At 53.8% G+C, this 16,482-nt stretch overlaps 1 protein-coding gene across 1 annotated transcript in view; it reads right to left on the reverse strand.

The window, feature by feature from the left end:
• The window catches only part of PTK7 (protein tyrosine kinase 7 (inactive)), a 61,541-nt gene that overhangs the window by 15,994 nt on the left and 29,065 nt on the right, over window positions 1-16,482 (reverse strand). The window contains exons 2-13 of the mRNA XM_012773142.2: window positions 9,224-9,511; window positions 8,659-8,761; window positions 8,059-8,249; window positions 7,816-7,966; window positions 6,648-6,796; window positions 6,132-6,398; window positions 2,827-2,960; window positions 2,533-2,668; window positions 2,276-2,395; window positions 516-665; window positions 248-398; window positions 10-137 (exon numbers count right to left, since the gene is read on the reverse strand). Coding sequence (XP_012628596.2) covers window positions 10-137; window positions 248-398; window positions 516-665; window positions 2,276-2,395; window positions 2,533-2,668; window positions 2,827-2,960; window positions 6,132-6,398; window positions 6,648-6,796; window positions 7,816-7,966; window positions 8,059-8,249; window positions 8,659-8,761; window positions 9,224-9,511 — 1,968 coding nt within the window. The remainder of the gene's footprint in view (window positions 1-9; window positions 138-247; window positions 399-515; window positions 666-2,275; window positions 2,396-2,532; window positions 2,669-2,826; window positions 2,961-6,131; window positions 6,399-6,647; window positions 6,797-7,815; window positions 7,967-8,058; window positions 8,250-8,658; window positions 8,762-9,223; window positions 9,512-16,482) is intronic.

A 16,482-nucleotide genomic window follows, 5' to 3' on the forward strand; every position in this document is an offset into this window, starting at 1 on the left:
AGCCCATACCCACGACGTAGAGGGGGGCCTCCGTGTGCTTGATGTTGCAGCTGTTGCCTGCAATGCAGGTGTAGCGGCCCGAGTCCTCAGGGGCCACGTCATGGATCACGAGGGAGCCGTTCTGGAAGATGTGCATCCTGCCGGAAGAGAAGCCACAGAGCTGGCCAGGTGCTGCCTGCCTGGCTGGCTCCCGGGGAGACAGGGCTACAGGAAAGGCAGGGTGGGTGTGGGACAGAGGTGGCCCTACCTGGGTCCCAGCTTGGTGGGGTCCAGGATGCGGTCTTTGCCCTTCCACTGAATGAGTGGCTTGGGGTCCCCTTGGGCCTCGCACCGCAGCAGGGCCGTGTGGCCCTGGTACACGGTTGTGCGCTCTGGCTCCACCTTGAAGGTGATGAAAACTGGATGGGAAGAGACCAGGGAGGGACAAGGAGTGGTGAACAAAGGGGTTAGCAAGGTACAGGCTGCTGCCCCAAAGGGCCTGCCATACTGGCCCCAGAGCTCTGCCACGGTCGCACCTGCCACAGTGAGTTGGACGTGGGCACGGATCTGGCCCTGTGGCCCATTGGAGGCAATGCAGGTGTAGTTGCCGGCATCATCTCGAGTCACCCGGGCAAAGTGCAGGGTCCCGGCGTTATCCGTCACCCACTCGGGGAGACTGCTCCCATCTGCAGGGACAAAAGAGGAAAATGATGGGATGGACCAGAGTTACATGGCTGGCTGGCAATGCCCTCAGTCCCTCACCTCTACTCAAAAACATGTCATCGCTCCTCACCACCCACAGGCAAAGTCCAAACTCCTAACCCAGGTGTTGGAAGGCCCTATTATTTATTCCTTTTCCAATTTTTCAGTTTCACCTCCTTCTACAGCCCTGTGTTACACTCCAGCTCTGCCAAACTGGACTCTGACTGGGCCCAGAACTGGCCTCATTCTCCTCCCCACAACCCATCACTCCTTGCTCCTAGAACCCGTTCCTGCTCTGACCCCATTCCAGGCTTCAGATCCACTTTGAGAGGAAGGCATCTTCCAAGAGCAACTTGTTTGCATTCAGGATTCACTAACCGTCCTTCCTCCAGACAGCCTGCTGGCCCCACCTGCTGCTGACGGCAGCTCTGACCTGGGCTTCCTCGGTCTCTACCCTGCCGGCTGCCCTGCAGAGCCTTCCAGGCAGCCGGGCGTGCATGTAGTCCCAGCCTCCAGGGAGGCTGAGAAAGGAGGGTCATTTGAGCCCAGGAGATCACCCTGGACAAAAGTGAGACCCCACCTTAAAGTATTTTTAAAAATAAAATAATATTGTGTGAAAAAAAAAGATCCATTTTTAAGCCCCACTTTGCCCAGAAAGATCCCCCAGACCTGAGCAGAAGGAGGCCACTTCCTCCGCAGAAAGTCCAATCCTACTCTCTCGCCCTCACTGTTAGTGGGAATGTAAAAATTGGTCCAAACTTTCAAAAAAAAAATTTGGCAACTTGCATTAAGGATTGTAAAAATGTTCATACCCTTTTATACATAATTATTCCATTTCTGGGACTCTTTCCCAAAGGAATTAAACCTAAACCCAGAAAAAAAACTTTGGCTTAAAGACATTTATTGCAGCAATAAAAAAAGGGAGGGGGTGTTAACAACCCAGATCTCCAACATTTAGAGAATGTTAAAGTAAATTACAGTGAATCCAATCACTGGAATATTATTATAATCATGAAAACCACTATTTATGCAAAGTATATAAAGACATGGGGAAATGCTTGATAATGTTAAGTTAAAAAGGATACAAAAATACATATATTCAGCTACACTGTCTATTTCTATAAGCACGTCTCAATCATACAAGTTTAATAACTGAAGCTGAACATACAACTGCTATGTAAAAACAAAAAGATACGCATAGAAAAAGAAGTAGACACAAACCCAAAGATGATAAATGGCAGGATTAAGCATTTTTTTCTCTCAAAATTTTCTAAAGGAGCCCATGTTACTTTTATGTTGAAAAGGATAAACTATTTTGGCAAGGGGAAAGGGAGGATTTCATAGCACTGTCTGGATCAAGCCGATCTCTGTTGCCTTGAGTCATCTCACACGTTGTCCAGTGCTGTAATCTGACCCCTTTTGTGTCTGGCTTTTTTCTTTTCTTCCTAACTGGACTATAAATCAGCCCTGCGCTTCTCGTCAATCTCACACTTCCTGGCGCAGTGCTGGGCACTCAGCTGGCCCTCAGACATACACACATCTGGCCAGTGGACAGCCCTGCCTGCCCCCACCCCCCTGTCCGCATAGTACCCACCTGCCCGTATCCACTTAATGGTGGGCTTCTCTCGGCCCGTGGCTGAGCAGGGCACTGTAGCCTCCTTGTCAAACTCCATGCACTGCTGTGGCTGGGGCGGCGGTGTGAACTTGAGCTTTTCTGTTTCAGTAGAGGGTGGGTAGGCGGGTGAAAAGAGGAGGAATTGAGGAAGCTGGATAGCACCACCAGCACCACCACCCCCACTTTCGTCTCCTGCCCGGCCAGGCAAGGCGCTCTCCCCGGACATGCTGGCTCACCCAGCACTTGGACACGGGCTTGGGCCTCGATGCTGCCAGCTGGGGTGCTGCTCACGCAGCGGTACCACGTCCCATCGTACACCTCCACGCTGTTGATGCGCAAGGTCCCGTTCTTGGAGACCTCGAACCTCGAGTCCTACGGCATACAAGACATCAAGAGCTATCTCAGAGCCTGAACCCACACCCCTATCTCCCTGGGGGGCAGCCTCAGGGGAAAGGGAGCTAAGGAGACGAGCACAGAAGGGGGCATGGGGGCATGCCCACCCCCATCCACCGGCAACAGTCCTTTTTCACCTCGGAGATGAGCATCTGGTTTCTGTACCAGATGACCGTGGGCTCTGGCGTGGCCTGGGTCAGGCAATGCAAGTAGCCTGGTTTGCCCTCCTCCATCTGGCTGTCTTGGGGCTTCTTCAGCCACGTGGGCACAGCTAGAGGAACAGGAAGGAAACAGTGATGGCTGATTAACAGGTCTGCAAACCAAAGGACCCAACCCCGAGAAATTCTAATATCCCACTGGGCCCTGAGTTCAGAATCTCCAGGCTGCTCAGGGTATAACGGCAGTAGTTACTCCTTAGGGAAGGCAGAGTCTTTTAAATGTTATCTTAGTTAATTGTCACAATAAACCCCAAGAAGGTATGTAGTCCTTTTTATTTTCTTTTTTTAAGGGACAGGATCTCCCAGTTACCCAGGCTGGAGTGCAGTGGCACAATCATAACTCACTGCAGTCTCAAACTGCTGGGCTCAAGGGATCTTCCTGCCTCAGCCTTGTAAGTAGCCGGGAATATAGGTGCACGCCAACACACCTGGCTAATTTTTTACAATTTGTGGGGGGGGGGTACTTTTTTTTTGTAGAGATGAGGTCTCACTATGTTGTTCAGGCTGGTCTCAAATCCTGCCCTCAAGTGATCTTCCTGTCTTGGCCTCCCAAAGCTATGATGATGCCCACTGCACTCCAGCCTGGGCAACAGAGCAAGACCCTGCCTCTTAAAAAAAAAAAAAAAGAGCCAGCCTTGATTTCTGATTTCTCTCTGCAATCCCCAGCACCATAACATTCATTCTACACGAACACTAGCTACTTAAGCTCCAAAATATATCCTGAATTTGACCACCTTTCACCTCCACCACCCCACCTCTGTTTAAGCTGCTCCTTCAACATCTCTCCTAAACTATTACAGTCAGCACTAACTGGCCTCCCTGTTTATACTCTTGCCCCTTACATTCTAGTCTTCTCAGAACAGCCATAATGATCTTCTGAAAAATCAATCTTCTGCCCAAAACCCTGCAAGGACATCCTGACCGACTTGGTGTGGCAGACTGTTTGCAATGATGGCTGTAAACAGTCCTCCCATCCCCTTCATCTCTTTGCAATGTGATGCTAACACTTTCCCCATCAAGAAGCAAAGTCTATTTCTCTACTCCCTGGAATCTGGGTGGCCTGTGACTTCCCTTGTCCAGTAGAATACAGCGGAAGTGTTGCAGCTTCTGCTTTTGCCATCTTGGAACCCAGCCTCCACCTGAAGAAGCCTGGGCCAGCCTGCTGCAGAAGCCACATGGGGGACAGCCAGGTCAACAGCCCCAGTCAACTGCCAGACATGGGAGTGAGGCATTAGGGACCAGCCAGCTGACCATCAGCTGACTGCAAACACGTTCGAGCCCAGCCAGCAGGACCCGGGACTAATGAGCAGTCCCAGTTAAACCCTGCCACAGAGTCACAAGCAAATCAATGGCTGTCGTCTCAAGCCACTGCATTTTGGAATAGTTTGTTATGCAGCAATGGATAACCAATACACTTAGAATACAAGCCCAAGTCCTTATTATGTTCTTACAAGGCCCATGTGATCTAGTTTCCACCTCTCAGGCAACCTCAGCCACTCTCACTATCATTTATTCAACTCAAGCCACACTGGCTACCACTGTCCCTCCAACATACAGGTCCATTTCTGTCTCGGGGCCTGTCACGTGGCTGGTTCCCTCCTTAATTGATGTACCAGCTCAAATGCCACCTTCTACAGAGCTCTTCCTTAAACTTCCCCTGGACCCCACCCTGTCTCTCTCTGTCACTTTTCCTATTTTATTTTTCTTCATTGCTCTACTGCCACCTAAAATTATGCATTTGCTCATTCAGTTGTTATTCTTGTTTGCTTTGTCATCCCTATTAGAATATGAGCTCCACAAGGGCAGGGGCGTTGGTCTGTTCCATTCACTGCTGCATTCCCAGGACAGGGGACAAACTGTCAGCACAGAAAAGGCACTCGACAGACACATCTCGCTGAGAGCTCACTGACTGCTGTCCCAGAGGCCGAGTGGGACCCGAGTCTCCAGCACTCAGCGCCTGACCTGGCCTTGCCTGTGTCACCACTCTCTCTCAAATGCCAGAGGCCCCTTCCTCGGAGTGCAGCAAGGGGCACGTGGCATGGCTCAGTCAGTGTGTGCAGAATGACTGATCAAAGCTAGCAGTTCCCAAACTTGAGCACACACAAGCATCACCTGGAGCACTCGTTAAACACACCTCTGCCTGGTCCCCACCCCACAGTGTGGGTTGGGAGATGTGAAGTGGGGCCCTGGACTTTGCATTTTTAAAATACCCCTAATGAAGCAGGTAACCCAGACTTCAGTTGGAGAAAGGCTGACTGTGTAGCTTGTCTTTGTCTGCATGTCACTGTGCATCCAGAGAGCACCTGCTACATGTATTCTGTGGCTTCCCACCCATATCAGGTGCCTGAGCACGAGAGCATATATCTGCTGGGACTTCAGTATCCTAACAGAAATACTATCATCGCAACTCCACGTTTACAAAGCCCTTTTCAATTCAAGTCTTTCTCAAATTTACTCACTTGCAAAGATGTTAGTAATGTAAAGGTAAGTGGAAGCAGCACATCGCAAAATAATTTGTATATGTGTGTGTCTGTGTGGATATTATACTTTGTATTTCATATCCTTTTAAATGATCATGAAGGTCTGGAACAAGGCATGGTATAAAGAAATAAATAAACAAATAAATAAATCCCTATGCCTGTAGCAAGTGTATACAGGGTTTTTCATACATATTTTTGGTCATATTTATTGCTTTCCCCCCTTTTTTCCATAATTAACGTTTATTAAAGAAATTCGGAAAGTACCGCAAACTAATACAAAATAAAAATTACCTATAATTCTGTCCACTCTTACCTCCCAAAAAAAGAAAGAGAAAAATCTTTTTCATCTACTGCATTTGATCTTTCCAACCACCTAGCAGGGTAGGTAGTAGATTATTAGCCCCATTTTAGGGATGAGGAGACTAAGCCCTGGTAAGTGGTCCATTGTAGGCAGAGTGGGATCCAGGTCTCCAGACTCCTAGTCCACTGGTTTCCTCTGCAGACATGGTTCTGTGAGGGCTGTCACTGTGTCCTCTGGTGCACCCCTCCCAGCCTCTGTGCCTGGCTCTCCACTGCCTACTCCAACCCCCGCAGCTGACTGATTCCCAAGCCTGCAGGCTCAGAGCTGAAAGCACCTCAGGTGAGCACCAGCGAAGCCTCTGCCCATCACACCCACAGTCCAAGGCCTCCTGCGACCTGGGCTCCCCTCCACCTCTCCTCCACCTTCAAGGCAAAGGTGCTCACTGGCCACGGTGATGTTGACATCCTGTCTCCGCTGACCAGCCAGGTTGGCTGCGTGGCAGGTGTAGACACCGGCATCACTCTCAGTTGTACTGGCAAACACCAGCTCGTGGCCCTTCTGGTAGACCCTGCCATGGGTGGGCAGCCGGACACCTGCGTGTTCCCACCACACGCTGGGCTCCGGCAGACCTTTGGGGGGCAGACAGGTCACATGCTCCTTGCTGCCAGCTGTGAACACCCTCGGCTCAAATAGTGGCATGTCTTCAATCTCTGCAGGGATGTAAGCAGGAAGGGAACAGCCAAATTACTGTGGGTCTCAGGGTACATGATGCTCTCCCACAGCAAGCCTAGGCTTTCCAACCACAAACCCTCCCATGTAACCCTCCGCATCTCCTTTTCCTACCCCCAGCATCCTCTTCCTGCCCCTTCCCTCCAAGCTGCTTTCTGAGTGGAAGCAGGAGCTTATGTGCCAAGGTCAAAGGCAGCCCCCAACTCAGTATCCCAGACCAAGGGTCCCACCTGCCAGGTGAAGCGTGGCCTCCAGGATGACGGGTGGGCCCCTCTGCCCCTGGCCGATGCAGCGGTAGACCCCTGCATTGCGTGGCCGGACCTGGGTCAGCAGCAGGGACCCATTGACAAACACTGTGGCTCTGCGAAGGTGTGGCGGACTGCGGAGGGGAGAGAGTGCTATTTGGAAGAAGTGGCCCACAGGCCTCCTGCTAGAGGGGAATGAGATGGAACCCCATCCTGCAAAGGTAGGAGATGTAGGAAGGAACTGGCCAGGAACAGGGCAGAGAGAAGAAAGCCAACACTCTACTTTTGTACGTATGTATGTGTGTGTGTGCGCGCATATGCATGCATGTCTGCACTTGTTGGTGTACGTGTGTAGGTGTGTGCTCCAACTACAAGAGACTTGGCTTTGGGAGCAATGAGGCAAACAGTAAAAGTAAGAGACAGGGAATAATTAGCAGTGTGCAACTGTCAAGACAGAGGGGCCACCTTCCCACAGGGCCAAGCTGCGAAGGCACTCAGCTCTAGGGGTCAGAATCCCCCGGGCCAAACCAGACAAACTGCTGATGATGTCCTCAGTGCTGAAGCCAGGTGGGATTCACACCTCTAGCCTAGGAGCCACCCCCCCTCCAAAACCATGGTCATGCCTGATACCACAAAGGTACCCTCTGCTCTCCTAGAACCTGGGCAAGGACAGAAGTCCCTGTAGAGTGGCTGGAACCTACTAGCACCTTCTGGAGGTGTTTGCTCCCTTCAAAAAATGTGTGTGTATGTGTCTGTGTATGTGTGTATAAGGTGTCTTTGCCATCCCAGACCTTGTTATTTAGACTGTAACCGCCTAGGTCCTGTGTCCCTCCCATTCCTGGGTCTCTACCCATCCCCGCCATCCCAGAAGACCCACGTAGGCAAGAGAGGAGCAGGTAAAGAAGACACCGCTAGCTCAGAGTGCCTTTGTGCAAATTGGAAAAAGATGCCTTTCCCCAGACTCTTCCCTTTGTTAAGACTATTTTGTTAACAGTAAAATACTCTACTGCCATCTGCTGGAAATTTGAAGTAATACATGTAGAAATCTATGATACCTGTGATATGAATCGTACCCTCTTCCAGAGAACACACACGCGCAGTACACAACCAGTACCACTGTACTGGACGGCTTCCTTACCCACAGATGCCTTACCGACTGCGGTTAGTGATGGGAGTCTCATCCTCAAAGACCCACTGCAGGCTCGGGGGTGGCTGGGCTGAGAACTGGCAATGGAACATGGCCTCCTCATTCCTTGCCACTACCACGTCCTGGGGTGCCAGCACCACCCTGGCAAAGCTTTCATCTGGGGCAGGGGAAGTATGGGGGCGTGAACAGGCAGGGTGGTGAGGCCCCTCCCATCCCCCCTCACCTCCCGCATTCCCACCCCAGGCTCACCAGCAATGCTCAAGGTGAAGTTCTGGCTGCTGCAGGCCTGGCCAAAGGCATTGTGGGCGCAGCAGGAGTAGAGGCCACTGTGCTCAGGGCCGGCCGGCCGGAGAGTCAGGTTCCGCTCCTTGCTGCTGACTGTGTGGTTGCTCTGACCATCGGAGAGGGGGGTCCCATCCCGGAACCACTGGTAGGCAGGCCTGTGGGGCAGAGAGGGTCAGCAGCAGAGGGGAGGTGTACTCAGTGGCCAGTGGAGAGGGTATGGAATCAGAGGGTCACGGCTGGGCCCCTCAGTTTACAAATGGAGAAACTGAGGCCTAAGAAGAGAGTGACTTGCAAAAGGGCACACAATTCAGGGAGAAACAGATTGAGATTCTAGATCACTCAAGTCCCAGAATCCAGGGATGGATCACTCCACACACCATGTGGGCCTCCTCAGGTGCCCGGGGCTGGTGTGGGCAGCATCTGGGGAGGAGTGAAGAGCACTGTGGCGGTGGAGGGAAGGGGTCACAGGAGGAAGTGAGGTCCATCTGCACAGTCTAGGACTTGGGGAGAAGTCCCTACCTGCCTAGAATGATCCCTCCCTCCCGACCCTCCTTAGCTCCTTACCGGGGGTGTCCATCAATGTGACAACGAAGGGTGACCTGGGTCTGTGGCTGGATCTCAGCTTCTGAGGCTGGATGCTTCAGGACCACAGGACCTGCCTCAATCCCTACAGCAGAGGGGTTGCAGTGAGGGTGGAGCAGAGCAAGGGCGGGAAGGCACAGGGAAAGGAGGACAAGCAGGAAACCACGGAACCTTGAGGCTCCAGAGCCAACAGCTACCGGGACGCCCCACGGAGCTGAGGCTGGGGCTATCGGAAGCAGATCCCGAGTGCCCGCTCAGCCCCTGGCAAGTCCAACCTGCCACTTGGCCAAAAGCTTGACTGCCCTTTCCATTTGTGAAAGCATCTGGCGGATAAATGGGCCCCAGACTTCAAGGAAAAATATTTTTCGAAAAAAAATGACATTTTTAGCTTCATCTTATTTGCACAGACAGAAAAAGCTGGTGACAACTACATTCTGCCTGCCCGCTTCAACTGGCAACGGGAGAAGCTGAGGCAAAGGAGGGGTCCCCCGGGGCTCAGAAGTTGAGGGTCTGACAAGGGGACTGGGCACAGCCCTCTGGCTCTCACATTTGATGTTGAAGGAGGCGTTGGCACTGTGGGCTTGCTCTCCAGTGATGTCATCCCGAGCCACACACTGGAAGTTGCCGGAGTCCTGCAGCCGGTCCACAGCTGCAAAGCTCAGGCTGCTGCCCTGGGCGAAACGCCGCTCCGTGTCCTGGACGGGGGCCCCGTCGAGCAGCCAGTACACGTGCACCGGGCCTGGGGCCTCGACTTCGCAGCGGAGCAGTGCCCGGCGCCCCTGCAGCGCGTCCTGGGAGGATGGCTCCTTGATGAAGACGATGGCTGCCTGGGCACCTGCAGATGAGGACATGGGTCAAGAAGAGCTGCAGCCTCTGACCTGGCACAGGACAGGAGGAGGAAGGGGACTGTGCATAGGGGGAGGTGTCCAGCGATTGCAGGTGTGACGGATCACGATGCCACAATTGCCAAGTATCCACTGAGGAACTTTTAAACTGTGTGGCGTGCTCTGCCAGATACAAAGACACAGTACCCTCTCCTCAAGAGGCCCCAGTCTGGAGGGGCCCACAGAACAATTCTAGAGGACATAGTTACAGCCACACAGATGCCAAATGAATGTTGTGGGCAGCCAGTGCCTCTAGAGCACAGAGGAAGAACAGACCCCTGAGGGCTGGGTGGCGGCTGACCGACCACGCAGAAAGGCTTCCTACGGAAGAGGGCCTGGACCTGCAGGGCCAGACCACAGGACGTCTTGATGCCAGGTGGAGGGGCAGGGACACGGCAGGCACCTCTCCCCACCATCCACAATCAGGAGGTTGAGCAAAGTTAAACCAGGACCCAAAGAGCATCCTGGAAAGATTACCTGCACTCACACCCCCCCACCCCCCCACCCCCAAGGGTGCCTGTACCAGAGGTGGCCACTGGTCAGGGAAGCTTTGAATTGCACCCACAGATGCTCTGCAGCCTGAAGTTCCCCAGGGCCTTCTTTGAGAGAACCCACCCCATCACCGGAGAAGCCAATATTCCCTAGAAACCTGAGCTTCCATCAAAGATGCATCAGGGTCACCCTCATGTCTTCCTTTCTATCCCTGAGAATCCACCTGTGGCCAAGGCCAGCTTCTCTGTGCTCAGTTGCAAGGGAAGCCAAGTGGCTCCAGGTTTTTAACTAAAGTCCTTTCCCCTCCTGCACTGCTACAGTTCAGCTCTGGCTGGGGCCAGGGGGACGCCCACGGACAAGGAGGTCCCTGGAACCATGGCCAGTGGGAACAAAGGGAAGGTAGGAAGCCTTCGCTGAGCAGCAGACGGGTTAGGGAGGCGGAGGGCAGGGCCAGGCAGGTGGGTGACATGGTTACGGCAGCAGCAGAAATAACACACTGGGCTTTGTTCTTGGCCCACGTGGGTGCCCTGGAGCAGCCGGGCCTTGAACACGGAATAGGCGGTGGCCCCCGCCCCCCGGCCCCCTCTTCCCCCTCCCTGCTCCATAAGAAACAGGCCACCTGGGACTGCTACAAGAAGAAACAGGCTCTGCCTCTGGCCAAGCTGGGCCAGGCAAAGGCAGGCAGGAAGAAACTAACAGGGTTCTCCTTATCCCCTCCCAGACCACTGGAGACTAATCTTATTTTTCCTCCCCCTCCTCCCCCTGAACACTAATCTTGACCCAAAGGGCACCCTTCCAAGTCCCTAGAGGTAGAGTTCAGTTCTTTAGGGCATGACAATTGGTCTCCTCATAAAGTTGGTCCCAAGACAAGTCCAGGACCCCCCAGGGCTGGGTCCACACGACAGGCTACCCCTGGTGTTAGTCCATCTTGCAACACTCTCCGAGGCACCAGCCTGCATCTCCCAACACAAAACAGTCACAGAGCTACAAGTGGCACAAAGCATCCCCATAACTACTTCTAAATGAGGCACTATTGGTTCTCTGGGTGGGACAATTATCCATCATGCTGGGCTATCCTGGCCACCATTCGAGTTAACAAATCTGCCCTCCAGGCACTGCTGAGCAGCCCCAGCCACTGTGACAACCCAAACACACCCTACACATTTCCAAGTGCTGCACAGGGGTGTGGCCCTGCCCCTGCTGGGCATTATGGTACAACCCCTTTGTGGTACAGATGGGGAAACCGAGGTCCAGGTATATGAGGGGATTTGCCCAAGCTCAGATAGCTCGTGTGTGGCAGAGCCAGGACCATGACCCACAGAAGCCAACTGCAGCTCCGCACTCTTCCCAGCCCCACCAAGGGACGCAGAAACAACCCTGAAGTATCTGATCCTACGGTGGGAGTCACATTCCCCACGATCACAGCCAGGCAGTGAGGCAGACACACCTCTTGCAGACAACGCCAGGCATATAAAGGCTCACACCAAACACTGGCTGACCTGACGAAACCTCGAAGGAAGTATGAGGTAAGAACTGGACTATGGGGCTGGGCGCGGTGGCTCATGCCTATAAACCTCTGGGAGGCTGAGGGGGGGAGGATCGCTTGAGGTCAGGAGTTTGAGACCAGCCAGAGTAAGAATGAGGTTTCAGTCACTACAAAAAACAGAAAAATTAGCCAGGCATGGTGGTTCATGCCTGCAGTCCCAGCTACTCTGGAGGCTGAGGCAGGAGGATTGCTTAAGCCCAGGAGTTTGAGGTTGCTGTGAGCTATGATGATGCCACCGCACTCCAGCCCTGTCTCGAAAAAAAGAACTGGCGTATGGGTTACTTCCTGAGCACTTCTCATGACACAAATGGGCAGATTCGGACTGACACTCCAGCGGGCCTCTGCAAACGTGGCTCACCAAAATCTTGGGAACCTCAACCCAGAACCCCAGGATGCTGGTCAATGGCCAAAGAAAGATCACCTGCCCTGAGTGTGAGCAAACCCCCGCTTCCCGCAGAAAGGTTGGGGAGCCAGGAGTGTCGCCCATGCAGAGGAGCAGCTAAGGGGTCGGACTCAGGCTGGTCGGGCTCAAATCCTGCCTGTCACCCTCAGCGTGTCCGACCTTGGGCAAGTACTGCAGACTGTGCCTCAGCTTCCTCTGCCTCTCACGAGGTTGTCACGCATTGTAAACCTGGTAACGTGTGAAGTGCTTTGGACGGAGTTCACCTTCAGTCAGCGGCAGCTACCGTTGGTGTTCTCACGATCACCCTTCCTGCTCGAGGACTCAAATTCTAAGATTAGAAGGCTCCCCCTTCGCCAAGACCCAGGACCACTCCCAGACCCTGGACAGGGAAGGAGCCGCCACAGCAGAGAAATCTGAAGGGAATAATCGGATGGTGGGTGGGATGGAGGGAAAGGGGCCCTGGGGTGGCAGGAACCGCAGACCACCTGCCTCAGAAACCCGAGCTGGGAGAAGAGAGGATAGCATGACTCGAAGGGACCCCAGCTCAGCCCCAGCCACCCCCACCTCGGCCTCCAGCGTCCCCTCCTGGGGCTGGGGCTGGGCTGCTCCAGAGCTGTGGTGAGAGATGCTGCATTCCCAGACTGCCACTCAGAGCCCCCTGCACCCCCACGACAGGGCCTGGGAAACATCAAAGCCAGCCCCGAGGGGCCCTCTGCCCTGACGTCAGCTCACAGCAGGTCCTGGTTAGTGCTTGGCTGGGGCAAACTTTGGATGTTTCCAAAGGCAGGGAGAGCAGCTACCAAGCCTACTCCAAGCCCTTGGCCACGAGCTCCTCATTCAGGACGTGGCCCAGTGTGGTGGCACCCAGGTTTGCTCAGGGGACAGCCTGGATGTGCCCAGTCTGGCCTCCTGCATGGCTTGCGGGGGGGAGAATCTGGTCTGTTGTTGTGCGGCAGGAGAAAGGGGCAGGAGACTCAGAGGCAGAGGGACAAAGGCCTGGCAGAAACGTCAGTCTCTAGCAAAGGAGGGGCTGGAACGTGAGGGACCCTCTACCTTAGCTGAATCAGAAGCTTTCCCGATACCAACAACAAGAAATGGAGGACAGAAACGACAGGCAAGAAGGAAGGCTTATGGGGACCAAGGTGATAGTCACCAGCACATTCCTGTCCCCCCTCCCTGGCCTGAGGACGCCCCCAGGGCTGTGGTCTGGGAAAGGCCTTCTGTGGTGGCACATGGATCCTGGACTTCCCAGGACTGCCCCCTTCTCACAGTCCGGCCCCACCACACATCGCCCCTGCCACACCTGTGTCTTCATGCAGACACATGGCCACGCACCCCTCAAAGCAGCCCACTCCATGCAGCAGCTTTGTCCCCGCTGCTCCAAAGCAATGGCACCTTAGTTCAGCCTCTCTGCTCCCTTCTCCTTGCCATGAAACGAGGACACCAGCCCTACCAGGCTGTGTGAGGGCTAAGCGGGTTCACGTGCACAAAGCCCACACACGGCACAAAGCACACAGAGGGCGCAGTGGGTCAAGAAGCCCCTCAGCAACGACAGGCAGGCAGAGCCATCTGCCACACCGGGCGCCAACCCCAACAAAGCTGGAGCTGTGAATGCCCAATAAGGACATTTCTCAAGCCATTTCCTTGGCTCCCTCACAGCCATCTATATGCAGACACTCACTCATGCCTGTACCTCCAGCCCCAGCCCCTGGAGAAAGGGCTGTGTGGGCAGCAGCCCAACTCCCACACGCCCTCCACCCCCCGCCCCCTGCAAGCATCTGGTCTGGTGCCCACCCTCCTTGCTGCTCTCTGGGCTCCAGGCCCAGCCGACCCATGTGTGTATATGTGTGCCTGTGTGCACATACATATGTGTAAACACAATTGTTATGGAGAGCAGAGAGCAGCAGGAAGTTTTTCCTAAGTATTCCTGCTCTAAGTAATCTCAGCTGCTTCAGCTCAAGTACCCATCTCATCTGAGCCACTCAACTACCCCATTTCTACCAGGGCTAGTCCTACTGGTCTAGGAAAAACACGGCCAGAGCCTGTAAGGCCCCAAAACCTGCCAAACACCACTGGCTGATTCTATCAACCCCCTCTCCCTCTTATTAAAGGAAATTCCATCCTTCCAACAGATGCTCAGGACCAGCCTGAGATACCAAGATACTGGCCGAGTGAGGAACATAATGCTACAAGCCCAAAAGTCCTCCAGAAAGGGACAGGGATTTTGCATGGTGGCGTGCGACTGTGTGAGTGGCAAGGTCAACAAGCCGTGCCTATGTGGCTGACTCTTCCACACCAGGACAACACGGACCACTCAGTCACTGGCTCCACAGCCTGGGTCCCTGTGAGGAACATCCTGAATTCCAAGGGGGCCCGAGAGCTCAGACCAAGGTGGCTCATGTCGGAGCACACGTAGATGCCCAAGGGAGAGGTTTGCCAACTTCCCAGTCTGGGGCAACAGCACCGGGTCCAGGCCAGGAGAAGCATTCCTCAACTCGAGAAGCACTCCTCAACTCGAGAAGCACAAATGCTCCAGGTAAGAAGTCGCCCCCAAGCTCCCTGACCTAGAGAGGACACGCCTCCTCACAAGTCCCCACCACCTGGAAACTCCAAGGGGACCAAGTGAGAGGCGCCACGGTGCCTCTGCAGCCACTGAACAGCCTGCCCAACCCTCTGCCCCAAGGGGCCAGCACACTGTGCTGCAGACCCTCAGCCCTCGAGGATTTGACTGGAACACTTTCAACTGCCTGAGCCATTCCAAAGGCCCATGGCTCACAGCCATCGGTAATGTTTTGAGGAACGAATCTCAACTGCTGCAGGAATAAGTCACTTGGATGAACAGTAAGGCCAGTCATTTCCCAGTTCACCCAAATTGGCAGAAACACAAAATGCTGCGGGGGTATTTGTGAATCTGGGGATTTGGAATGTCCCTCTTAACTACCACCAGTATACTACATGGTTTCAGCACAAGCAACCCAGACTGTCTGATGAGGCCAGGACGTAAGCATGGCCTCAGGGGTCGCTGAACGTGGACCATAGCAGACCACAAGACCCAGCAAGCTGCACAGCACAAAGTTCCAACCCCCTTCTGTCTTCTGACGGTCTACAAAAGACCCCACGTTCACCAACAGGAGCCTGCAGCCCTCCAAAGTCCATCCCAGCCCTTGCTCTTAGCAGGGCAGGAGGTAGTGGAGCCAGGGACCTTGCTGAGTTCTCCTGTCCTGGGATTTAGCTGGCAATATCTGGAGAGGTTCCCACACCCAGATTGGAGAAATAGAACAAGATCACCAGGGACCGAAGCAGAAACAGCCTAGCAGGCCAGCTCTTTCACCTTAGGCAAAAACCACAACTCAGACCTGTTCATCCCACTCCTGGGAGGCCCAGGAGGGGCAGATCAACCTCTAACAACAGGAGTAAGGCCTTGGGTCTAGCATTATGTGGTATCCAAGCATGGAGGGACAAAAACACCAGCTGTAGATGTGGCTTAAGGTGCTCCCCAGCCAGAGGCCACACCATCAGCCTCTGGAACCTGCCTGTCTTCTACCAGGGCCGGAAGGGTTCTACCCAGTACACACCTCTCACCCTTAGTGATCCTTAAGTGGCTGTGGTGTCTCTAAGGAAGTGGCAGTGAATGAAATACCCAGCTGGGGTGAGGTGGTGTCATCAGGTCAAAGGAACAAGGGGTAGGGAAAGGAACCTAGGTTCTAGTTCTAACATATCCACTAGCAAGTAGTGCAGTTACGGACGCAGAGGGCCCACTCCCAGAACGCACCCCCCAACAGCCTCCAGCGCCCATTTGGCAAATGTAGGGCCAGGCCCTGGAGGGATTAAAAGTGACTTTCCAAACAGCAGGTGTGTGGGGTCCAAGGCAGCTGGGGGCTGCAAACAGGGATCCAGCATCATTCTGATGAGCCACTTCCATTCCCGGCTCAGCCCCATGCGGCTGCCCCAGATCTACCTCTGCCTTCCAATGCCCCTACTGCCCCCGCCCCGTGCTTGCACGGAAAGCACACTGCCTTCAACACCCCAATACTCCTGCTTCTGACTGGGGGCTGTGTCCCCCAAGTTAAGCTGTAAGGTCGAGGGGAGGGCAGGCATTTGCCCAGTATGATGTTTCAGTACCCTTTGGGGTGCCTGAGCCACAGAGTCATACCCCTTGAGTATCTGTGCGAGAATGAAGTCATTCCAGTGTCTATCTAAACCCAAAACCTTGTCCTACATCTACCTTTATTTTTCTTGGTCAACTTAATTTCCACCTCTGGACCTCAGTTTTCTCACCTGGAAAATGGCAGCCTTGAACCCAATTTTATTGATTCTTTCTCAGCCTACAGGCCCTAATGATATTCATATTAAATTTTACGTTTTAAGTACACACACACACAAGTCTGCCTATTTTTCTGGGAAGTTAAAAAAAACCAGAAGGTCTAAGGAACTGTGGATCCCACAATTAGAATGTCCTTGGACTAAAGAGATCCCTTCCT

Source organism: Microcebus murinus, chromosome 5 (assembly GCF_040939455.1).
Source record: "Microcebus murinus isolate Inina chromosome 5, M.murinus_Inina_mat1.0, whole genome shotgun sequence".
Taxonomy (NCBI): Eukaryota; Metazoa; Chordata; class Mammalia; order Primates; family Cheirogaleidae; genus Microcebus; species Microcebus murinus.